Source organism: Zonotrichia leucophrys, chromosome 12 (genome assembly GCF_028769735.1).
Source record: "Zonotrichia leucophrys gambelii isolate GWCS_2022_RI chromosome 12, RI_Zleu_2.0, whole genome shotgun sequence".
NCBI classification, from domain to species: Eukaryota; Metazoa; Chordata; class Aves; order Passeriformes; family Passerellidae; genus Zonotrichia; species Zonotrichia leucophrys.
In genome coordinates, this window is record NC_088182.1 from 5,333,936 (window position 1) to 5,359,189 (window position 25,254).

The following is a 25,254-nucleotide window of genomic DNA, read 5'->3' on the forward strand; positions in this document are numbered from 1 at the left end:
ATTTCTTAGTACAGTATCTGTGTTAAAAATAATTATTAATAATAATAGTAACTACTACTATGTTAAAGTATAATGCCTGTGTTAAATAGAATATTTGTTTCATAATATTTCTCCTATTCTAAGGTTCAATTTTTCTTTTTGTAGCTGCTGAAATTTATTATACAGGCACTTTGAAATGATGCTGTGTCAGAGCTTGCCTGCACCAAAAATTGCTGCACCTCTAAACTTATATTTAATAATCTTTAAAATGTTTTTACAGCCTAGAAGGCCTGTATGTGTTTGATTGAAAATATCTGTATCCTCTGTACCAATTAAAGAGTAAATTTGTCAATTTAACAACAAATCCTCATGTTTCCTTGGTACTTAGATAAAATATTATTGTCTGAGGTGTGACCTAATCCAAACACCACTGAAATCTGAGATTTCCACAGACTGCAGGAGAGAGTAACAATGACCCTTTTCCAGGCACACTTAGTGATCTGGTAATATTAGGATTTTGCAAAGCAGCCAGCACTGTTATGATGAATGTGCAAAGTGGCAGTGGTTGTTGTTAATAAACATCCTAAAGGCGCCTGGGAGGTGTTCATGGTTCAGGAATTTGCTGTGATCTGGAGCTGCAAAGATGATGAGTGATGGTTTGGTTTGGTTGGTTGTTTTCTTTTCCCTTTTTCCCCCCTGTTTGACTCTGTGAGGATGTCAGGATTGCTTTTGTTTGGAATGTAGGATATGGTGCACTTGCTTTTGTCACTGTCTTGCAGCTCTTTTGTGTTACTGAGGCTGTTACACTCAAATTGCCAAAGATCCAGGTGATGCCTCACAGACAGATGAAATGTTTTCATTTCACAGCTCCTGCCCCTGCTCTGCACTCACCTGCCCTTTGGACATTGGGATTTCTGCTTTAAGAACCACATCCATGCATTTCCTTCCATGTGTTCAGAGCAAGGAATGGAATTTATTTCCCTTGATGAGCTTGTTTTGTTGTGCATTCAAGGCAAAATATGGTCTGATTTATGTTTAAAAACTGTGCCAGTGTGTGTGCTACGGAGCTGGGCTGGTTGTGTGTGGTTTGTTGTGCAGGCCATGGAGCATTAACAGCTTGGTTCTGATCTCCACAATGACTTATTTATCCCTCTGATAAGCTGTGTATCCCTTAAATTCCTTGAGCAATTCTTTTTTGGCAAGGTTGCTTTATAGAAGTGATGAATTTACTCTTCTTTTGTTGCTCACTAGTTATAAACAATTTCTTGTTGGTTTAAGAGTCCAATCTGGAAATGCTTTCTGATCTCATACTAACAAGCTCAATAATTGACAAACCACAGAATTGCAATGTGTTTTTCTTTTACAGAGGCAAAGGAAATTGTTCTGAAGGCACAGATTCTGGCTGGAGGGAGAGGGAAAGGTATTTTCAATAGTGGATTGAAAGGAGGAGTTCATCTAACTAAAGAGTAAGTACTTTCAATTGGAAAAACTACATAAATAAATTGCTTCTTGTATAATATTTAGGCTGTTTACAATAGCTATGGACTGTTTCTTTTAATAGTTTTCAGTAAACTAACATTTTTGCTTTGTTTGTAGCCCTAAGACTGTTGAACAGCTTGCTAAACAGATGATTGGGTACAATCTGTCAACCAAGCAAACTCCAAAGGATGGTGTGACAGTTAAAAAGGTAAGATTTTGGCCTCTTGAAAGTTGAAAACTATGTTCAGCTGCAGTTTTGCATTAATAAGCTGGGATGTACAACATAGGTGTTTTTCCAATCCTTCTCCAATTCCTGATTGATTACATCTAATTGATTAAAAAAAAAAAAAAGAAAATGTTACTTCTTCAGTTGGTGTATATATTTTGTTCATCAATTTTGCCATACCCACCGATGGAAAAATAAATTGTTTTCTCTGTGAATATTGAAAGGAATCCTTTGTCATAGGCTTATCTCCCAACAAATAATTTCTAAATGGTGATACAGCTGCACTATAGCATTAGCTGTACACGCTTATTGACATTCTGCTTACAGAAACAGTAGATATATGGTTCCCTTTAGTAATAATATTATCTGTACTTCAGACACCCTCAGGTCTGTGCAAGTCTTAACAGAGTGACAGATGAATCACAAAATGGTTTGAGTTGAAAGGAATCCTTAAAATTCTTTCAGTCCAACCCCGTGCAATGAGCAGATGCATCTTCAGCCAGATCAGGCTGTTCAGAGCCCCATCCAACCTGGCCTTGAAGGTTTCCAGATATGGGGCATCCACCCTGCTCTGGGCAACCTGTGCCAGTGCCTCACCACCCTCATTGTAAAAAAATTCTTTCCTATGTGTAGTCAAAATGTGTCTTCTTTAGAACCACCTTGACTTATTGCAACAGGCCCTATTAAAAAGTTTGTCCCTGTCTATTATTGTATGCCCCCTTTAAGTATTCAAATTTTTGCATGAGATTTTTTTCTCAATTGAAAAAAAGTTTCTGAACAGTAGATTATCTCTTCTTGTTGTAGATACAGACTAACGTATATTCATGGTAGTGGTTGAGGTACTAGATAACTAGAATTCATTTTCCAATGATGGTGCTTTCTGCAAGGCACCAAGATTCACTTCAACATAAATTATTTGTTCTGTATTGGCCTAAATAAAGGAAGCAAAGATTCAGCAAGTGTCTCCTTCAAATTAGTAAAATTCTTTGAGTCAGAAAATCCTGGCAATTGCCTAGCTGTTGTATCTGGTTTTACCTCTTGCTTTGTTTGACTGAGCAAGAATCCTCATACAGGTAAGTAGTCAAGAGCCACACTCTGTCTGATGCCAGGAAATAATTTGGCATGAGCTGAAGGAGCTGCAGTTCACATTTAATATCCTGTGAACAGCTTGGTGTATTAGCAGAGAAGGGGAAGGAACACCTGTCTGGAAAGATCCTGTCTAATGAGGGTGGAGGAAGGTGTTCAGGCAGTTCTTCTCTGGGGGGGCAAGGAGAGCAGATTTCCATCCACTCCTCAGAGCTGTTCTTAAAAAGAAATACTATATATTAAAATAGGAGACTCAGTATTACCATTAAGGCATGTCTGTCAGAGATCCTGATAATGCTAAGGATATAAGACAGGATGTACCTTTTCCATATTAAGGCACTCTGCTCGGGAAAATTAGTATTGTAAAAGCAGCTTTCCTTTATAAGTTCTTTGTTTTTATTCTTTTGCCCTAGTTGGCCTGACTTGAATACATCCATACAGAAATTCTACTTTTTTGTCAGAGTGCAAGGCTGTTCATCATTGACAGATTCAGTTCTAAAACAGAAGCATCTAATTTTCTTTGGAATTGATAGAAATGGAAGAAGGAAATGGGTATTGGGGGCACTTTTGACGTGGGTTATTCAAAGGATTTAAATTAGGATGACTTTTGTGCCATGTAGCTATAGAATATTTGAACCTGTGGTTCCTTTCTCCCCTCCACATGTTTATGTGAATGAACAGAGGGCAGGACCAAGCAGCTGGGGCAGAGGTGAAGTTTGAAGTGAAGTTTGCACTACTGAGCTTCAGATATTTATTTCGGTGGTACAGGATTGTGAACAGCCTTGAGAGACTGTGTATTCTTCCTTTGCTATAGAGTTCCAGGGAAACTGGTATTTTAATGCTGATCCATGATAAACCAATGTGATGCTTTTCCCTGGGAGAAGCTGATCATTTGCTCATAGACTTTCATCCTGATTACAAAGTTGGCTTTTAAAAGTATGTTGGCTTTTAACTACTATGTTTTATATTTTTTGGTATTAAGTTCTTGAATCTTAGTAATTAATGCTAAGAGCATACACCCTGCTTTAAATTAATTCAGTTTGTCCAATGTCATGCTTATTAGATAGTGAAGAAAGCATGTTTAAAATTATGCACTACTTCATCTAAAAACTGTTTCCCAGCAGAATTATGTCTGTTTTAAAAGAATTTCTCATTTACAAAGTTAGCTCACGTTGGGATATTAAAGGTAGTTAGAGGAGCTGAGGCACTCAGGTTTGTGGTGTCAGGACTACAAAATCAAACACTGACATTTTAATCAAGGGGCAAACTACAGTAATATTATTAAACATATAAATTTAGCTAAGTCTGAGATATCATTTAATGCAGTGGGAATGTAATGCACTGAAAATGCCAGGCAAGCTCTTTGGGCTTGCTGAGGGCAGTGGCGAAGGTGAGAACAAATGACTGGCATTTTTCTATTTCAAGGCACGTACTTTCTCTCTGCATGTATGGAAGAGTTTGTGTTCTACATGTACTTAAGGAAAATTGCATTTCAGGAAGAAAAGGATTTGGGCTTTTTAAACTTTTCAGTGTTCTGGACGTTTGAGTGGTTTAAAATACTCCTATGTTTAAAAAACAATAGATAATAAGCATTTTTCAGAAGGAAAATATTTATTATGTCACTTTCTGTGAGACAAGAAATGAGCTAGTGTCAAGTCAGGGAGTGGAAGTCATGTACCTTTTACATCTATTTGTAAGGAAGGTATAAAAGGTAGAAATTTTCTACAATTAGAATAATTATGAAACAGAAAATGATGGTTTCAGCTTTCTTTCTCAGCTTGTGCACCTGCTGCAGAATTTAAAGTGTGTTTGTGCCTGTTCAGATTGATGTTTCTCAAATTAATAGCAATCTCTTCAATTCCCTCATAACTTGGAACCTGTTTTGTGAGTTTACATAAAATCCTCTTATGGCATTTGGAATTTGGAGAGCCTATCTGTGATGACAGTCTTCTCTTATCATGACAACCTGAGAATTCACTACCTGTGTTTTTCTCTCCAAGCAATAACAGAATGATTATTTTGCATATTTGATTCTGTTTGAGAAAAGCTGTTACAGTTACCCTCATGACATTAGATGTGTGACTTAAACTTTTAGGTAAAGATTTGTTACAGAGAAGCAAAGCTTGAAGTTGTCAGGAAGTTTTAATGAAAACTGATTTTTCCCCAGGACATTTTAAATATAAATATGATATGGTAAACAGATAATGATGTGTCATATTCTTTATCAAAAGCAAAACAGACAAAATGTGAGGAGAGTCAACAGTCTGTAGATTCAATTTCACTGTTCTTAACTGTTCATCAATGTGTTTGCATTAGTTCTGTTGTGTGAGTGATAGGTAGACTTAAATGATATTTAAAGACCTGGAACACCAATTTCCTTGGCTTTGCTCTGCATCAAACAGGGAGGATCGTGAAGGAAAGTTATTTTGTTGGGAGGAATTAGAGATATTTCACAATCTAACAATTTTTGCTCTAAGGTTTCCTACTGCAAAGTAGACTCTCAGTAGTTTTGTGAATTAAGACAGAGAAGTATCCGATGATGTTGACATTGTTAATTAGCAACAGTGAGGACAATCACTCAGGCTGGAAGTCTCAGTTGAAAATATCTGATTTAATAATGCTACTTCCACCTGCTGTGCCTGCAAATGTATTCCTCAAAACTTGTTGAGTGTATTCCCATCCCAAGTCTTGTCCTGACCCTGAGCTCTGTGGAAACTGAAGAGCTCTGACAAGATCCAGTAGGACCAGTTGGTTTTATCTGACTTATGTCTAAAGCAACTGACTCACATTTTTCAGATACATTGATGCAGGATATGTAAGAAGGGGAAAACATGGATGCAGGTAAAAATAGTAGCAAATCAAGGATGCTTTCCCTACCCTTGCTTGTTAATTTGACAAAGCTTGGCAGGTAGCCAAGCTATGTCTCTGAAGTTGTCTTTTAGCATCCCTCTGTAGTAGACTAAAATAGGCAGATGCTTTTAAGTAGTACAGTAGTTTTCTGCATTCTTGGTTCTCTCTTTCACCCTGCTTTCTTTAGTTTCCTTTTGAACAGTTGTTTATTTGAACTATTCCTTTACATCCCCCTATGTTGTGTGAATAAAGTGAGGTAGAAGAAGAAGGAAACAAAATTACTGTAAAGCAAATTTCTTCCAAGTCAAAAACACCATAAAGAAATTTCATCTTTCCTTCAATTCTGAGCAGTGATGGCTTTATTTGATTTCTTGTTTCTTACAATTTTTTCTCCTCTAATACCTACTGCCTGGCAGAAAGTCCCTATATTCTTTCTTATGTACTCTGGAACAGACTGTCAGAAATGTGACTTGGGTGAAAGTATAGTGCATCTTTCTTGTTTATAGCCCTTGAACTATGAAAACCCAGAAATACTTATTTGATGGAGCACCTTGTGCCAGGTAGGCAGAGTTTTAGGGCTGCAGGTACAAAAATGCCTCTTGGATTTGCTGACTGAGAGAATGAATTTCTCCTTGTGGTTTATTCAGTGATGGTCATTGTCTGCAGTCATTGTTCAAAACTGTCACTTCAGAAACAGACCTTGCTAGAAAGATGTTGCCATTTAATCCTTCTTAATTATTTTAATACTTGGGAAGTGATTTTCCTGATTTCTACCACTTCCATTGAAAGATGGGAATTAGAAGCTCTTTTAAGGAAGAATGTAATTCTAATTAAATTGCAGAGGTGGCTACTTCACTTTCAGATTGAAAAAGGGAAAAAGGTCACAGGGTTGTAGTAGTGCAGTAAAAGCAGTGAAACCAATGTTTCTCTTCAGGGTAGCAAGTATCAAACTGCTGCATTTTAAGGCAAAGCAGAAATACCAGTCAGAACCACTGATGTTTTCTTTTTTCCCTCTCTGCATTTTAGGTGATGGTTGCAGAAGCACTGGATATTTCCAGGGAAACATACTTTGCAATTCTGATGGACAGAGCCTGCAATGGACCTGTCATGGTTGGCAGTCCACAGGGTGGTGTGGACATAGAAGAAGTTGCAGTAACTAGTCCAGAACTTATCTTTAAGGTACTGAAATAATGTTCTGCAATAACATTTTTCTCTGTCAGTTATCCAAAAGAATATTTTCCCCCCTTTCTCCTCCCATTTTTCCTTCCCTGTAAAAAGGAGACAAGAAGAACCATAAAAATAGTGTTTCATCAAATACAGGATCATACCTACCATCTAGTAAATGAAGCATATTTAACATCTGATTTTACTAGAACTTTCAATTAGAAAAAGATCTTAAACCTGGCTGTTATGTGATATGTTAAACTTAATATCTGAAATGTTTTATGAGTGAGTTTTACTTTCAGGAAGGTACACTGTTTTTTCACAGGTGGTTTGGTGCCAATACACTTATTGTTTCTGTGGCTGTTTTTCTCTAATTGACAGAGTTGTTAATTATTTTTTTGTACCTGCAAGACTTTTGCATCTGAAATACAACTGTTGTAATTGCTTTCTTAATGATGACTACACTGAAGTATTTTTTAAGTTACTGTGGCATGATAATGAGTAGACAAGCTATTCAGCTGAGAAAATAATTGATACTATCAAGTATAATTATTCAAAAAATTGTAAAAATATTTAATGTGTACTTAAAAAAATCATATAAACTTCACGGTGTTACTGGCCAGTGACACTCATTGCCTTGAAAATATTCCAGAATATGTCATAAAAATTAACAGACTAAATATTCGTCAATGCCATCTGTACAGTAATTAAAAGTGAAAACTGGTGTCACATTCTCTTGTCAGCATGCCACCCTGAAGAATTATATATTTTTTGGAAGGACTGTTTCATAGTCAGTGTGGTAATTATAACATCCCCTATAGGCAGCTGCTGTAGCCTCAGTCTCAGGGAGCCTTGGCAAACAGCCAGGCTTTAATTACTAATTTGCACATGTACACTAAGTGTTTTCCTTTTGAAGCTATAACCCTCCATTCTGATTGAATATTTAGTTATATTCATGCATGTTACTGTTGCAGGAGGAAATAGATATTTTTGAAGGCATAAAGGATCATCAGGCATTGCAGATGGCAAAAAATTTGGGATTCCAAGGACCTTTGCAGCAGCAGGTAACTTGACTCCACTCCCTGGCTTTAGGCTGAGGGCATTTAAAACATTTTTAAATGTTTTCCAATAGGAAAGGCCACTTGGAAAGGCCAAGTGTCCATTAAATCAGGATCATTTTGACATTCTAAATACTAAATTGCTCTATGTAATTGTCATTAGGCTTTAGCATTTTGAATAAGCTCCTTCTGGTTTTAAAGTGTGAGTCCCTTCTCTTTTTAACAGTTGATGGCAACATGCTGTTTCCCCATGTGGGATTCCTTTGTTTTCACTGGAATTCCACTGGAGCTCTGTAAATGGCATGGGTAGAGCTGGTTTTGAAAATTAGCCCTTAAAATGAGGAGAAATAAAAGTGTATCTGGCTTTGTGATTGGAACCTTTTAATTTTTTTTTATTTTTCAACTCAAAAACAAAAGGCTGACAGCATGTTGTGTTTTCAGTATCTCTTTTCTGTACATATATATTTTGAATATATATATTTGCCTATGTGCATCATTTTGGACAGAAAAGAGCTCATTTAAGCTGGCCTGGTTTTTTTCTGCAGTATGAAACTCATTTTTGTAGAACTACTTTATTTTTAATTCAGCAGTTTTAATTCTTTTCTATCCTAACATGCAATTAACAAATGCATAATGATTAAGTTGATTAACACACATTTGAAGATTTAGCTGTATATATAATGAGGAGGAATGATTATGTAGAACCTTTCAACCCTTGAAGAGTTCTGGTACTTAATAATTAACAGCAAATATGTATGGACTTTTAAACAACACATTTAAATAATGCTGCTGGAATGCATTTCTTCCCTCGTGTAGTCAACTAAAAGGAATTTACTGAAGCACAGGGACATCCTTTTTATCCAGACAAATCCTGGTATTTACTTATACATTCTCTAGTTCTAGGCTGGGATTTTCTGCTTGAAGAGGCTCAGTTCTTATAGACCCTGAGAAAGGGAAGCGTTGACATTGAGCTGCCTGATTCAGAGAGGTGCTGAAAGATGGAGCAGCCTTTAATAAAAGTGAAGTGATTCTGGTGTTCTGGTGCCATTGCAGAGAGCTCTGTGGCAGCAGCAGCTTTCCAGGTGGCCCAGAGCCAGTGTGGGGTCATGGTGGTGCTGCCTCCCCAGTGTCACTGCTGAGAGCTCCCCCCGTGCTCTTGGGGTGCTTTGTCAGCCTGAGGGTTTGTGCCAAGGAAGCTGCTGCACATTTACAACTGATGGGTTTTTTAGGGTCAAACCCACTGAGAATGCTTTGATAACTCTTGAGGAGGGCAGGCTTCCAAAGGGATTTGTGCCGCTTCCCAACTGTGACTCTTTAAAGAATCTTATCACAGAATCACAGATTAATGTAGGTTGGAAGGGACCTTAAAGAACATCCAGTTTCAACCACCCTGCCCTGGGCAGAGGCACCTTCCCCTAGATCAGGTCACTCAAAGCCCCATCCAGCCCAGCCTGGTACATTTTCAGGAATGAGGACTCCATAACCTCTCTGGGCAGAACTGGGATTGGGGTTGAGTCTTTCCACTTTTAATGTTTTCATGACTGACCTCATAGGGGAAAGCTGACTTATGCTTTCTTTGTTCTAAATCATTTCATTTCAGATCCGAAGTATTTTTGGGTTGTGTACTTCAGTTAGCTGATCAGTAATGAGAGGGAAAAAATTGAGTGGTTCTTTATTAGTGCACTTCATCTGCAAACTTATTTAAGCTAATAGGTTCACAGTGTGTAATGAACCAGAGGGATTTTTTAATACACATTCATGTTGCTGTTTTTAAGTAGTTCTATTAGTGGAAAAATATTAAAATAACAAAAGACTTGGAAATTAGTAGTCAGTGGTGATATTTTCAGCCATGGAATCAGGCATGGAGATAGATGGTGAGGAGTAGTAGGGAACAAGCAAGAGTGTCATGTAATGAGTAAACAAGCAGGCCTCAGATGTGAGTTCTTCAAGAAAAAAAAATCAGACTGATGTTGGAAGGAGAAATAGGAGAAATAGATTTTTTTTTGTGAAGTCACCAGAGAGCACAAACTACTTTGTGGTTTCTGACTTTAGACTGATTAATGTGAATGCAACTCAGATCTTGGTGTACCAGAGAACATTTCATTATGCTGGTGCCTTCAGTCACTTCCCAAATTAAACTTTTCGTAATAATTGCACTGTCTATTTTGTACAAAATCTCCAGTTTGTATAGTCTTTAAATGCACATTTACTAAATCTTACACAGTAGGATAATGCTGCACTGTAACAGCACAAGTGACTATATGAATATGGTTAAGAAAACAGAAATAAAAGCAGTAATTATCTAGAATTACTGTGCAATGTAATACTTTAAAAATAATCGATAATGGTCTACCTTTGCCTTGCAAACATGGACTTTTATTTTTCTGTGTGGTAATTGTAAATCATTTGATCACATTTAGGCAGCAGATCAAATTAAGAAGCTGTATAATCTTTTCTTGAAAATTGATGCCATTCAGGTTGAAGTCAATCCCTTTGGTGAAACTCCAGAAGGGCAAGGTAAGAAACTGAAGGAAACGAATGAATGCATTATAATTCTTTATTTATGCAAACTATAAATTAAATTGCATAGAAGGATGTAGCAGCAGCTTTGCATTAATTTCATTTTGTAATGTAATTTAAACAATATTCATAAATATTCCCTTGGCAGATTTTATATTTCAATACCTTTTATTGTTCCATCCAAATACTGGAAGTATTGGCTTCTACATGTTCTGCTTGGTGAGAGACAGGAACATTTTCTGCTCTTCTGCTCAAGTTCAAAGTTGGGGTTTTCTTGGTTTTGTTTTGTGGAGGGTTTTTTTGGGTTTTTTTGTGTGTATGTTGATGCTGCTAGAATTACTGGGATTGTGTGGAAAGAAAGTTGTTCTTTTATGTCTGCATTCATAGGGATAATTAAAACTTTAAAGTGCATAACTCTGCAGTCTACTAGAGCACAGGACAAATTTCAGCTGAAACAGACACTTGGCCACATCCTTTGGGAAGAAGAAGGGTCATTGATCTTCCTGCACCATGACTACAGGGCTGAGGAGGTGTAGGGTAAAACTGAGGAGCTGAATTAGCTCTCACCTCGTTGTAACAGTTGGTATTCCAGCCAAAACCTTTCCTTCCATTTAGTATTTTTGTCCAAGTAACTTGGACAAAGGTGAGGAGCAGAGGAACTAAAGGTGCCTGTGGGATATTGAAATAAGGTAGGGCTGATCCAGGGGGATCACAGTTACCTCCTCACTGTTCCATTTCACTGAGGTGCTGACAGCTTATTTGGTGAGTACCAAGAGGAGAAATTGGTGTGCAAGAAGAAGCCAGTGAGGGAGAGGACAGAAAGTAATGAGAGGAAATAAAGTGTGGTCTTTAAAGATTGGAAAGAGCCATGGTGGCACTCACCTTGCATCCTTGCTGGAGGTGGCTCTGTGGAAATACAGATTTGGATGAGTTACCAAGTTAGCTCTCCTGGAATGGCCGTGCATATTTAGTGAGCAGGGTTTAATCTGAGGCATGGTAGGAGTTTTTGTGCTGTTTTCTCTGAGGTTTTCCCCATGTGGTTTGCATCCAGGAAGCTGAGGAGCAGAAACAGAGTGGGTTTCAAGCTGTGAAAGGCTTCTTGCTCACAGAAATGCACAGGAATCTTCCTGTGCTTATTCCTTTTTTGCTAGCAGTTTCTCCATCTGAAATGTCTTTAAAGAAGAATAAAGATAAAACAAATGAAAGAACATTTGAGTAGCTTAATGCAGCATCTTCCTAATGACAAAATAGAAGTCTCTGTATGAAGCCCATGATTCTTGTCAAAGTAATGGATAAGATGGATTTACTTCTTGCTGTGTTTTGTGCTTATCACTTGTGTGGATTTCCATCAGGTTGTATGTATTTCCTTATTTAATATCCTAGCAAATGATTTGTTAACACTAATGGGTCAGGAGCCTGAAACTTCCCTTTTTTGTTGTTGTTGTTTGTTTTTGTTTTGTGTGCTCTCAGTGTAAACTATTGAATTGGCAGATGACAATTTTGGTAACAAAAACAACAGAAGTACTTCATGAATATAAGTGTTGGAGCATTCTTTGATATTTGTTTGGAAGAAAAATCCATTTGTATAGTCATACATGTAACAATGTGCTTTTGATAGTGAAAATGGTTCGATAAATATTAATACATGTTTTTGCTGCTACTTTGTACATCATGGCCTTTGTTAAAGATGAATGTTCTGTAGAAATGAGTTTCTATTAATGTGACATGGAGGATGTTTGTGTGTAATGTAAACAACTCTGAAACTGCAGTTGTACTCTAGCTTTGAGTGGATTTAGCAAATTTAAGCACCTGAAAGCTTGAAAAGGAAAAAATGTCTTATTTCATTGCTAAAAAATAAATTGAAGCAGCATTAGAAGCATATTAGAAATTGCAGATATTTCTGCTTTTGCACATTCCCACATGATGATTGACCAGGTAAGATCTGGACTCTTCCAAGAGATTTATTATGCACACTCATGAATAATTTTCTGAAACTGCAGTCACTGAAGTTAAATTTGATAGCTTTAATTTAATCTGTTATCAATTACAAGTCATATATTAAAAAATTTTTAAAAAATCAACATCAAAAAACCAAAACAAGAAAACCCAATGCAAATCAAGATATACAGCTGAGACTCTCCTACTTTTGTAAATGTTTTGTTTGCTGTTTCCTTAGCTATTTTTTCCTAAGTTAAGAAACTGTATATTGAACAGAGTTACATTTCCACCGGACTAAAATTGTCCTCTTAATTGTCATTGACCTCCAGATGTGTGCAATGCTCAAGAACACGTGCACAGTACCATGGACATGTCCCAGTGGCAATGTGAATAAAAAACACCAGCAGATAGAAAAACTATTAGGTTTTTGTGGACACAGCATTTAAAGGCACTTAGATTTGATTGGTTTGTCTTGAGAAATCAATTATGCTTAAGTCAGTAATTATAATCTGAATATAGTACAAGGGAAATTACTTGCATAGTAATATGATAAGTATAGAGTCTTACATTTGCTTAGAACATTTTAATCTAATGAGGCATTTGCCTATGCAAACCCATAGAAATAATGAGTCAGAAAATAGGCAAATAGCACTCTACAGGCATTTCTGTTGCTGCTGTGTTTATGGGAATACTGGGCCTGCTGGCCAGTTCTTTGTGTCTTTTATTTCATGTAGTCAGATTTAGCAACTTCTTAATTTGTTTTTATAACCATAGTGGATGTTGATATCAATGAGAAGGTTTCTAATTACTTTTCTAATTTTCTTTATTTAAAAGTAATGTTTTGGTCATTTTTAATCTATTTGGTTTCAGAGTTTTTAAGCTCTTTAATGAAATAATGCATGTATAGTTAACAACATCAGGAATGTCAAAATATGGCTAAGGAAAGCATTTTGTTTTGCTCATCTCTGAATGACTGCATGGCTTTGGGTTGGTGTTGCCTGTTATATCTGTTATTCTTTCAAAATATGGAAAGTCAACTCTCCTGTGTCATTGCTGCAGCCCACCTGTCCAAATGACAAAAACTACCCTCATAACATACAGGAGCTTTGTTTGCAGCAAACACAGAAAACCTTCCTGTGTGCTGTGGAGATCTTGCTGTGCCTTTTCTCAGCAGAGGATTTATGGAGAACCTGTCCTTTCCTGCTGGACTCGGTGCTGGAGCTTCAGCTGCTCCTGTGCTGGAGGCAGCATCATCCCAAATTCCCAAAGCAGCCTCCCCTCTCTGCTGGAGGATCTGCAGTATTTCAGGAGCTCTGGCTGACTGTAAACTCTAAATTCCTGGCTGTTGTTTTATTCTCTCCTCCAGTTGTTTGCTTCGATGCCAAGATAAACTTTGATGACAACGCAGAATTTAGGCAAAGAGAAATATTTGCCATGGATGACAAGTCTGAAAATGAGCCCATAGAGAATGAAGCTGCCAAATATGACTTAAAATATATAGGACTGGATGGAAACATTGCTTGCTTTGGTAAGAACAAATACATCCAAAAGACATTTGAAAACAAATTTATGCTTGTTCAGTGTAGAGACTTTGTTTACATCTGACATTCAGGTCACCCTTTACAGGATTTCAGTTTGTTTTACTGAGTGTTTCTGCAGTTTTGTCTGTCCTTCCACAAGTTCTTCCAGGAATGAAACTAAAATTGTGTACAAATTGTGCAACCTAAATGTTGATGTGTTTGCACCAGATTTTGAATTATTTGTTGCATTGGATGTCCTTGGATAGCTACTAGTATTTAGAAATAGCTGTGTAAAATTTTAAGCCATGTTCTGGGGTTGTGCTGATACATTTGAAGCCTTTTCACAAATCTCATCTGTGTGAATTATAAGCACTTTGATGTTTGCAATTACAGTCAATGGAGCTGGACTGGCAATGGCAACATGTGATATAATATCCCTGAATGGTGGAAAGCCAGCCAACTTCTTGGATCTGGGAGGAGGTGTGAAGGAAGCACAAGTCTATCAAGCATTCAAACTGCTGACTGCTGATCCCAAGGTAAAAATGTTGGGTTTGGACTGGGAGCTTCCCTGTGCAGCAGCAGGGCTGAGCAGGACCATGAATAGTGCACAGAAAAACCCAGATCATAGTGGGAACACTGAGAGTGAGTTCCTAATGGGCTGATCTGGGAGGAAAATTAATTCAGTAAAAACCACTGGACAGATTTTGCAGCTCCTGATCCATACTCAGGCTGGCTGGTGAGTTGTGAGTGGGAACTTTCTCAAGGCATTTCAGCACAGGGGTGCAGGTGTGCTAATGCTGGGCATTGCAGTGCTGAACTCAGAGCACCTCACTCCTGAAATGGAATTTGTGAGACTTATGTGTTTAAAATAGCATTCTTAATAGTGTTGTACCACAATAGACTGAGGAGAAAAATGGGAAAATTAAGCAAATAGCTAATTCCAAGGGTGATTTGTACTCTTTTAAACTCAAGGTTTCTAAAATATCTGACTCTGCACTGCAGGATAATCTGTATTTAATTAACATTCCCAGGCTGGAACGTTCTGACACTTCCTTTTGCAGATGGAGCTGCAGTTGCTCTTTTCTTTTTTGAACAAGAGGAGAAGACATTAGTCTGTGTGTACTGAGTAGAAGTTATTTCTAGAGATGTGTGTTGAGGTCACTGGTCCCCTCTGCAGGCAGAACTGGAGTATCTGCTGAGAGAATATTGATCAGGCGTGGGCTCTGGAGCAGTGCCAGCTGCCCATCCTGCCAACGTGCAGCTCTGCTTTTGTGTGCAGCCAGAGCTTCCTTGCTGCTGATATTTTTACTAATCGGAATCTGTTGGAGGGCTTTGATCATCTTTCCCATCTCCTGCACCTAAGCATCACAGCTGAAGTCCCTATTTCAACATATTGCTTCTTTTTGTGGATCTGGCTTCGTCCCCTGTATCTCATGTTTGCTGTGATTCCAGTCATTTTCCTCATGTTCATTGTGATGTGATATTGGCTTCTAAATGCCACCTTCCTGTGACAATTACATTGCTCTAATTGTATGCTCTGTGCAGCAGAAAGTGACAAAATGCTGTGGCTTTTCAAATAGAGGTGTGTATTGTTTGCAGCAACATTTCAAGGTAAAATTAGGAAGAAAATTTACAGTACAAAATAAGCACAGGTCAACTTTATACTGTAAGCTCTTTGCAGTTGCAACTCTCCCTGCATATTTTATAAGTACCTGGTACCTTGATGTCTCAAGTGTTTGTTGTTTGAGTTGTTCTGCAGTGTTTGCTTGGTGTGATGATCTGGGTTTGCCTGAGATGTAATTTAGTTCTGAAACTTGTGTTGGTGGTAGAGAAGCAGGTGCAGTAAGGTCTCAGATACACAACTTAGCTGGTGATTATCACTGTGCTGAGTAGTTTGTACTGTCTGCTGCAGCACAAACAGCAGGTATTAATTTTGGTGATGAAGCTGACTGAGTTTAAACAATTTTAAAACAAAAAGGCATTCTAGTAGCTCTCAGCTATAGAACATCTGCGTGCCCAACATTTGACTTGTGTTATATCCTTCTATTACCCATTCTGATTATATGTTACTGCTTAACTATTTCCAACTGCATGCACCAGGGCTAGGGAAGCTCTGCCTCTGAGGGAAAGCAAAAGGGAGCATGGAAAGGACCTGAATTAAGCATTTATGCTGGGGCTGTGCCATTCCTGGCATTGACTGGCTGAAGATTCAGAAGGCAAAACATTTCATGGTTTATTTCATTCTGTTCAGAAAATACAACAAATGTCTTTTATTTCTTCTCCTGACACACCATGTCCATTAGCTCACTAATATATAATCAGAAAATTGGATGAATCCTCTCTTTTCTTAACTAATGGTAGGGTTTCAGTCCCAAGAGTCTCTGTGGCTAATGCAGCATTTACAGGTTGGATCTGGTCAGTCATTTCCCTGTGGCCTTTAACTTGATTCCCACTTAGTTTGATAAGATAAAAATTTGTTCTTGGGAACTTGAGATTCACTTAATTTTTGTAAATATCCAAATGTCTGGAGACTAAAGAAATAAACACCAAAAAAAAATTTTCAGGGCTGTAATATGGATATGCTGGTTTTTAGTTGTGCTGGCAGAGTTAAGGACATTGGAGAAGATGAAATCTTCCAGAAGGAAAGGTTCTACTGCACTTTGAAAAAGATATTTTTCTCCCTCTTTAGTTGTCTTTAAAATGTCAAAAAAATCCAAACAAACAAACCCAAAAACCAAAACCCCTTCTCCCCCCCAGACAAAGAAAATAAACAATTCAAGGTAAGCCATGATTTGATTTAGTGAAACAGAGGATATTGTTTTTTGGGAAAAGTGAAGATCTGGGTTGGTTTGCTGCTGGTTTAATCTGTCAGCTGTCAGTGTCTGTAATTCTTGGGGAAAAAGAAAATAGTGTAAGGGGTTTTGTTGCAAAAGGTGATCCACTGGCTTTTGGATGGAAATCCTGTCCCTGGAGCCAGTGACCCTTTTTACACTCTGCTGGTCTTGTTTGCTGTCTGCCATATCCAATACTTCCTAGGTTAGACAGGTCATTGCAATGGTTCTGAATTCCTTTCTATTCACTGTCTAAATTCCAATTGCTTTTTTTCTTTCTTTATTCTTTTCCTTCTTCCTGCCTGTCTTATTTCTATAAGTTGGTGCTGTGCATCTGCTCTGGTAGAAAATGTACAGTCTTCCCTGTTTTTAGATACTAACAGGGAAGGGAAAGATGGCTCAATTCTGGCAGTTCAAGCTGCTGGGGGACACTGCAGGAGCTTCATTTATCCCCCTTTGTCCCACAGTGAAGTGGAAGTGGTTGTTGCCTTTGGTGTTTCTGAGGATCTGGGTGGTGCCTGGCTTTCCCTTGCATGTGTGAATTCCTGCTCCAGGCATCCCCACAAAGCCCTCATCTGTGAGCACTCTCACATCCTTGTCAAACTCCACAGGTGCTTGTTTTTGTTCATGCTGAAGACCTGGTTACCATATGATGACTCTTTCTAGGATTCAGCAAGGTTTTTTGGAAAGGCTAAAGCTGAAAGAAATATCTGCTCCTTCCTGGATCTCCATGGGCTGCAGAGGAATCTTGGCCCTGGCACCTGGGGGAGTTCCTGCCCTTCCTCCTTCACTGCAGGGCTGTTCCTCTCCTATTTCCATTCCTCTCTCCTGATTTGCAGTTTTCCTTGCCCTTCTTAACTCTGTTATCCCAGAGGTGATGCCACTGTCCCTGATGGGCTCAGGCTCCACTGCAGAGCTGATGGCTCCATCAGACATGGGAAGCTCCTGGCAGCTGCTCCAGAAGCCACCCTGCTACCAGAACCTGGCCTCACAAACTCACACAAAAGCCAGCTTAGCTGTAAGCAGGTTTATTTTACCATCAGCACACTCTAGCCCTGATCTTAGCAGTGGACTCCTATTAGAAAGTGTCACTGAAACACAGGCAGCTACAGGCCAACATGATTTGTTGTTCTTTTTCTCCTTTTCCCACTAAAGTTGCTTTTTTGAAGCCTGTCATTGATGATATGACTAAAGACTCACCAAAACAATTGATGTTGACAACTGTTGGCTTGTTATTTAGGCAAAGTACTATTGACAGAACGACAAACGTTTCTCAGGAGAAACTATTCCATATTGACATCTGTTAGCTTATATCCAGGGAATAATTAATATCAAACCCACACAAGACTTTATTTTTTTTTAAAGCAATCATCTAGTCCAAATTCAGATTATTGTCTTTATTATATGGACTAGACAATCATTCCTGTCACCTTGCTTTGCCTGTTCGTGTTCAGATGTATCTCTGTGCCCACACATAATTGGCACTGATGTGTTTCACTGTTGTGTGTCAGGCAGAGGTTTTGGGGTTTTGTTTTCCAGGCGTCTGAGAGAGTGACCAGAATTCTGAAAGAGGATATCATTAAACCATAACTTTGCAATTCACTTCTCTGCCAGCTGTGTTTGGTGTGAAAATAATACAGTTTATACATCCTTATTATACAAGACATTTTTATCACCAGCTTATCCTTTTGGCTTCAGGGATTTTTAGCATTAGCTTTCTTAACATTTGCAGTCTGTTATGTGGCAAGAGAAGGGATAACATTATACTAAGAGGAAAAATTTGGGGATATTCTTTTCTTAGATTTCAGAAATAAAAATAAAATTGCCATGTATAATGAATTTGGTCTTTATTTTGGGTAACTAATTTAAAATTGAGTGAGCTAGCTCAGCTCTGACCATCCAAAACATCTGAAATCATTCAGGCAGATTGGGGTGTAGTAACTCTATTTGTGTGGTTCTGGACTGTTTGCTCTCACTCTGCAGCTTTGAGCAATGACCTGCTCAAGGGGGAAAGTTTTAAAAATGCAAGAATTCCAAATGCCACATTTCTGTGATGGGGAATTCCTCATGCTTAGAGCATAGGCTGGCTGTGGGCAGTTTGCTGCATTTCACTGATTGTCAGCAGTGGATTTCTCAGTGTTAAAATAATGCAAACCCATAAATCAGTAGGAACAGATAACCTTCCCTATCACACATGCAGCCTATGTCATGGGCATATCATTTTGGAGAAAAAAGGGAAATGTAAATAAGATTCAGTTGCAGACATAAAATAGAGTGTTAGGACTGAATTTGTTTAAATTGTCAGATTTTGTGTCATTTCAGAACCCTGTTCTTACAGCCTCATTAGGAATCTCTTTGCTTTCTCATTCACATACCATGCACCCTTTACACACTTCATTAGCCAGCTCTTCTTTGCACAGCATGGAAATTCTTTACACCTTGTGTAAAGAAGAAGGTGAAGCATCATACTCTGGTTTGGGGACTCCAAACTCTGCGGCTGAGGAGCTGCTCCAGTGCACAATGCCTGTGTGCTGCCCTGCTCTGCACTGTTCCCCAGGTGTTAACCCCCTCATCTGCCATCTACAGAGATTGATCAAAACCTAAATAGTTTGTTAAAGAAGTTAAGTGCTATGAAAATCATAAAAGGTATCACTGATCCTCACTGGTTCTTACAGAGCCCTCTCCTCCTGGCAGTTTAGTGCTCAGCACTGGTTTTGTAGAAGTACAATATTAAATTTTTAAAAAGAAAATCATAATAAATTAACCTGTTGTATTTTTTGCTAGAAATTTTGACATTTCTGTAGGATGTTGTCTAATCAATCATTGAAAAATTCCACATAGTTTTTGGAAGCTGGATCTTGCTACATCATCTTAGTATTATCTCCTATTAGCACAAAAGAGGGGCCTTTTTGTCTTGAGGGGGAGTAAACAGGTAGGTAGAGACCAACCTTTTCTCTGATTTCAAATATACAAATGATTCAAAGGTTGAAAGACACAGAAAGGTGAAGGAGGCTTCAGTTAACCTGAGCAGTCTGCCTGGTGGTGCAGGTCAGTGACTGCCTCAGGCAGGAAATAAGGGTTAAGAGCAGCAAAGAAATGTGGCTGTACAGGGTAGCTGTTCTCAAAATACTGCAGCCAAAAAAGGTAGTTGAGTCCTACAGCAGTTTATTTTGGGAATTTAGACACTATCCAGCCCCACAAGGTTTTAAAGGCTAGCTAAACAAGCAATTATCTAGGAAATTTCAGGGAGAGTTGATCCTGCCTTGGAGCCAGTGAATGGTCTGGAGCTTCCTTTCTGTGTTTCAGAGAGGAAACATAAACATAAAGCTGTGTAAAACTGTGACTGGTAATTCTGTAAGAGCAATGATGTCTTGACTCTGAAAATTTAAGATTATTCTCACAAAATGACAATTTGTGGGGGTACAAAATACCTATTAGGGCACGGAAATGTCTTGAAAGGGTGCGTAAAGTTCACAAAAGCATATTGTGGTTTTTGTCTCAGAAATTTGTACAAGTATTTTGCCTTTAGACAATTGAGCAGGTCATGGTTCTTTTAAAGATACTGTAGGTTTTGAGTTTATAAGAGGAATTTAGCAATTTCCCCACATTTTTTATTAGCTCTGAATTGGTGAGAAAATACAGACTGATAGAACTATAGCAAGGATTCTTTTCTAATGTGCCTTTTCAGTATTGCAGAATTAATATGAAATGACTATTCATCTTTTAAAACACTTGAAATATTGAAAAGTCATTCTTTCATTTCACTGAGGCACTTTTACAGACTGATAGCATATTGACAATATTTATGAAAATGAGAGGACAATTATGCATTTTAAATGCATAATTGAATTGTCTTGATTTATAACCAAAAGTAAAATATTTTTCAAGAGCATGTGTAGTATTGAGTCCTAAGTAATTGATATGTAAATATACTTGAACATGAATCTGTCATTATTTATGGGCACTGACAAGTTGAATGCCTTTTGGCATTTTATAGTAGGCTATAATGAATCCTAAAAACTGGATATGAAAATAAAATTCCTAAGCAAGAGGAAAACTTGCAGTGATTTTGTAATTGCTTCCTTTGTGGCAGGAATGTTTTCATAGATGGTAAATGCTGGTAAATTTGTGGAAGAACCACAACACAAACTGAGCTGGTGGGTTTGGATGGAACTTGAATTGTTTGTGTGCTAATTATCCTCTCTGGAGTGTTGTATTGTTACAGTGTTCACAGGAGTCCCAGGATGAGGGAAGAGAGGATCTGACTCCATGTTTCAGAAGGCTGATTTATTATTTTATCATATATATTATATTAAAACTATACTAAAAGAATAGAAGAAAGGGTTTCATCAGAAGGCTAGCTAAGAATAGAAAAAGAAGAAGAATGATAACAAAGGCTTGTGTGTCGGACAGAGAGTCCGAGCCAGCTGAATGTGATTGGCCAATAATAGAAACATCAACATGGACCAATCCCAGATCCACCTGTTGCATTCCACAGCAGCAGATAACCATTGTTTACATTTGTTCCTGAGGCCTGTCAGCTTCTCAGGAGAAAAAATATTAAGGGATTTTTCAGAAAATATCATGGCTACATTGTCTCTTATAAAGCAGGAAAAGAGGAGCAGGCATTTCCCTTTCCTTGGGGCAGAAATGGCATCACCCTCCTGAGAGAGCTGCTCTGTGGGCAAGGCTTGCTGCATTTCCCTGCTTGTTTGGAGGTGTGCTGGGTTAGTGATCCAAGTGAGAGAGGATTTTGTTACTGGCTTTGGTCTTAGTGCTCAGGGTTGGAGAATGTGGATTTTTCTCCACTGGTGAGCAGGGAGGGCTGAGCCTGTGGTGGGAGGTGTTTGGGAAGGACATGGGAATGGTTATGGGACCTGTTTGTTGTAGTGCCACAGCCTGGTGTCGCCATCTCACTCCCAAGCAGGGCCTCAGCTGGAAGGGGATGGATCCTGGCACTAAATCTCCATCCTGAGCACCCTCCCAGCACCTCTCACTGCCAAGGGCCTGATGGCATGTCCAGGGTGTGCAATAGAATTTGGGATTGCCCACTAAAATGCATCACAAAAATGTTTAATCCTTCCGTGGGATTTCCAAATTGATGAAATTTTGGAAATGTATATGACTCATTTCACAATTAGTGAAGATAAAAAGAGAAGATATTTTGGGAAAGTCAGTTTGGTAATTCATCTTGGTGAGATGAGTAATTTATTAAGGATCTATTTTAGATCCTCCATCTAGCACACATACAGGAGAATGAAAGACAAATAATCTGATAATACAGGTAGGAAATAGTACATTAAAAGAAAAGTTGTAGGTGTCCTTACTTAAACTCTCCTGTAGAGAAAATCACATTTTAATTCTCATTATTGTTAAGTGGGTGTTATGGCAGTCTAGGAATGTGTTTGTTCTTTCAATCAAAATGAAGAAATTTAATCACCTTGCCTCCATCTGTTCCTGACAAACTGGCCCAGATGATGAAATGTGTATCTCAGGTAGGTGCTTTCAGCCATTTGTGCTGGGTTAGGCACACTCTTGTGATAGTGAAATAAATGACAACTGGTTTTATTTATCATTGCAGAAGCACCCTGGATGGATGGAGCACAGGTAGATAGGACTTCATATTTTTCTTACTGATAAGACTCAATTTGGGGAAAAAATGGTAAACCATGACAAAATTAACAAGTGTTTTCTCATCATAAAATTATATTTTAATGACGGAAGGGCCTGATATTGCTAAAATTTTTAGAGTAAAGATACTTTTTTTTTTAAGTGTATCATAGGGTGATGAAAAAGTTTTGTAAAAGAAAAAAATTGTTTGAAATACAGCTTAATTAAAGGGGACTAAAACTATTTCTCTTGAATCTCTGTTTTGCTTCAGGTAGGATTGAATTATTTCACAGCTTCATATTCATGCTCAAATTCAACAAGAATTCAAACCTCTTTCAAGTTTTAATATTTTATTATCTATTATTCTGAGTGGGTTGATAAAGCTGAAATAAATGAGTCTATTTAAAGCTTATCATGTGCTTAAGTAGTTGGCAAATCAAGTCCATGTCTACCACAAATGAGTAGCTCTTGGTCCTTTTGCTCCAGGTTTAGTTTCATCTTCTGATAAAAGGCTACTCTCTCACAGGAAGATAAACTTAGTCCTGTTTCTCAAAAGATATTGCATTTTTTGTACCTTTCACAATCAGCAGTCTCTAAAGTCAGGTGTTCTCTTTGGAGTGGTGTGAAAAGTGAACAGTTTATTTCTTTTGGTGCTCCTTCCTACCTCTGATAGCAGTCTGAAGCTGAAGTTCTTCCATTTCCATCTGCCAGTGGTCAAATTTTCCTGGTTTTAGTCTGGGGTGTGTGCAGGTGATGCCTTGTGAAGGTTGACCTGGACCAGAGGTTAGACAGAGTTAAAGCATAAAGTAGGGATTTATTTTCCAGCAGAAAAATACCAAACATTGTAAAGATTCTTTTTTTCCCAAGCAATTAGAGGAGCTGATTAGGAATAAGGTAGCCTTACTTGTTTCAAATAGCCATATAATTCCTTCTTTCTGGCTGGGATGGAGCGGGTATTGTACTACTGCAGCTATTCCAAATGAATTTAGAAGACATTTGACTGCTTTTACAAAACCATTTTCTTGAATCTTCTGCTATGCCTGTCGTATTCTATTTCATTTGCATACATATTTTACTCATCAAATAAGTAGAGGGAAAAGAGAACTTCCTTTTGAATTTTGACATGCAGCTTGCTGTGGTGAAGGTGAGTAAATCTGCAGATCTCTACCCCACTGCTGCTCTGACACAACTTGTGTGCACATTTCCACAGCCTGTTTTGTATGCAGTGCTGGCTGCTGCTGTACTTTAGAAACCATTTCTAATTATTTAAGGGTAAGCCTGAGTAACCAAAGAGCTGCAGAGCACCAGATGTTCATTCCCTGGGAGTGTGGGGGAGAAGGAGCCTCCCTTGCTGCAAAAAACCTGCTCAGGGCAGAGGAGCTGGAGCTGTTGTGGCTCCCACCATCCTCTGCCGTCCTCCCCCAAATAACTCTGCAGTGCCTCAGTGCAGGAAATACAGCAATCCTGCTATCAGTGCCAGAAAATTGGATTTCTGGGTGGCTGACAGGTGAGCTGACCAGGAAAGTCGGCATTCACTTCACCAGAAAAAGGGAATGAAATCTGCACCTTCAGACAGTGCCCTGCTGAGAATGTTGTTCAGCAAAAGTGTGCATAAAACTCTGTCCTGTGACAGTGATGCCAAGCCTGTGATTAAAGCAGGAACCTTTGTATAAACTGTGGATGGCATTTCTGAATGGTGGATTTGGAATTAATAGTGATAACCTGGGAAAAGAGGAGAAACATCTCATTAAGGAAATAGATTATATACATGCTTATGTGGTGCAAGTTTTAATCTAGACAAGATTAAAACTTGAAAACACTGAGGATTTCTTTTTTCTCAACTAAATCTTGATTAAGTCAACCTCCCAGAATACTGTTATGGGTCTGTAACAGGCAAAAAAAGAAGAATCAGTTATTGGGTAGAAATGAATGAATGTGCAGAGTCAATATTTTATAGGGGGTGTTGAAACTTGAATGCCTGATGCCCAACAAATCATTTGATTTAAAGGTTTGGGACTGCAATGCTCGACTTCTCATTGAAGAAATATAAAGGAGCAAATTACTATTTGCTGAAAAGTCACAGAAACCTTATCAGAATTGTTTAGTTCCTGCTGCTCCCTGGAGGTTTTCCTCTTTAACCATTGATTGAGTATGTGCTCTCTGAATTGTGAAGGATTTGCCTTTAATCAAAACTTCCATGGAGCTCTGCACAGTTGTTCTGGGATTTCTGTGTGTTTTACTTTGAGGGAATCTCAAATACATTTTTGTTTTCACTTAGTCATACAAACTGTGGAAGTAATTGAACTGAAAAGATAAAAACAATTAGAGCAAGGATGGTGTATACATATCAGCAACATCCTTTTAACTCTCTTAGTAATGCTGAACATCTGCTGAACTTCCATAAGGAAAGCAGATGGGTTCAGCCTTGCCCCTGACCTTACTGACCACTGCAGTGTGAGGCAAAAAACTTCCTCTGACACTTGGTCAGCTCTGTCATTCCCTTCTATCAAGAACTATTGGGATTTTTTTTTAATCCAAGGAAATAAAAAATAATTTTTTGTGAGAATATATTTTCATATTTACTGTCCTAAAAAAATAAAATTAAATATAGAGATTTTCTGCAGCTCTTATTAGGGATAAAATGTGCTGCCCTCTTCCACTCTTTGATTGCCGCCTGATATGGTATTTCATTTATATTTCTGTCTTTCTGAGTTCAGTGTATTTTACGACACAGCACTCCAGAGTTCTCACCATAAAAAGATGACCACCAAATTTCCATTATTCATCATTTACCATTTCAAACCAAAGGAGAAAATCTGGCACAAGTTTGATTTCAGTAGAAACTGTTATTGGCATTTTGCTGCAGTTCTGTGCAGTGAGAGAGCTTCCCTTTGTGTGAAGTTGAACAACACCAACACGAGATAGTCCCAGCAAGCCAAGAGCAACTCCACTTCTGAATTCTCAGGTGCAGCATCCTGGCATATAAATCAAAC

The 25,254-nt window shown here is 38.2% G+C and overlaps 1 protein-coding gene across 4 annotated transcripts in view; it reads left to right on the top strand.

Annotated features, from left to right (window-relative positions):
* The window catches only part of SUCLG2 (succinate-CoA ligase GDP-forming subunit beta), a 103,003-nt gene that overhangs the window by 45,934 nt on the left and 31,815 nt on the right, over nt 1-25,254 (top strand). For all 4 annotated transcript variants that reach the window (XM_064724218.1, XM_064724219.1, XM_064724221.1 and 1 more), the window contains exons 3-9: nt 1,346-1,445; nt 1,576-1,666; nt 6,647-6,799; nt 7,759-7,848; nt 10,263-10,359; nt 13,667-13,828; nt 14,214-14,356. In XM_064724218.1, the coding sequence (XP_064580288.1) occupies nt 1,346-1,445; nt 1,576-1,666; nt 6,647-6,799; nt 7,759-7,848; nt 10,263-10,359; nt 13,667-13,828; nt 14,214-14,356 (836 nt within the window). The remainder of the gene's footprint in view (nt 1-1,345; nt 1,446-1,575; nt 1,667-6,646; nt 6,800-7,758; nt 7,849-10,262; nt 10,360-13,666; nt 13,829-14,213; nt 14,357-25,254) is intronic.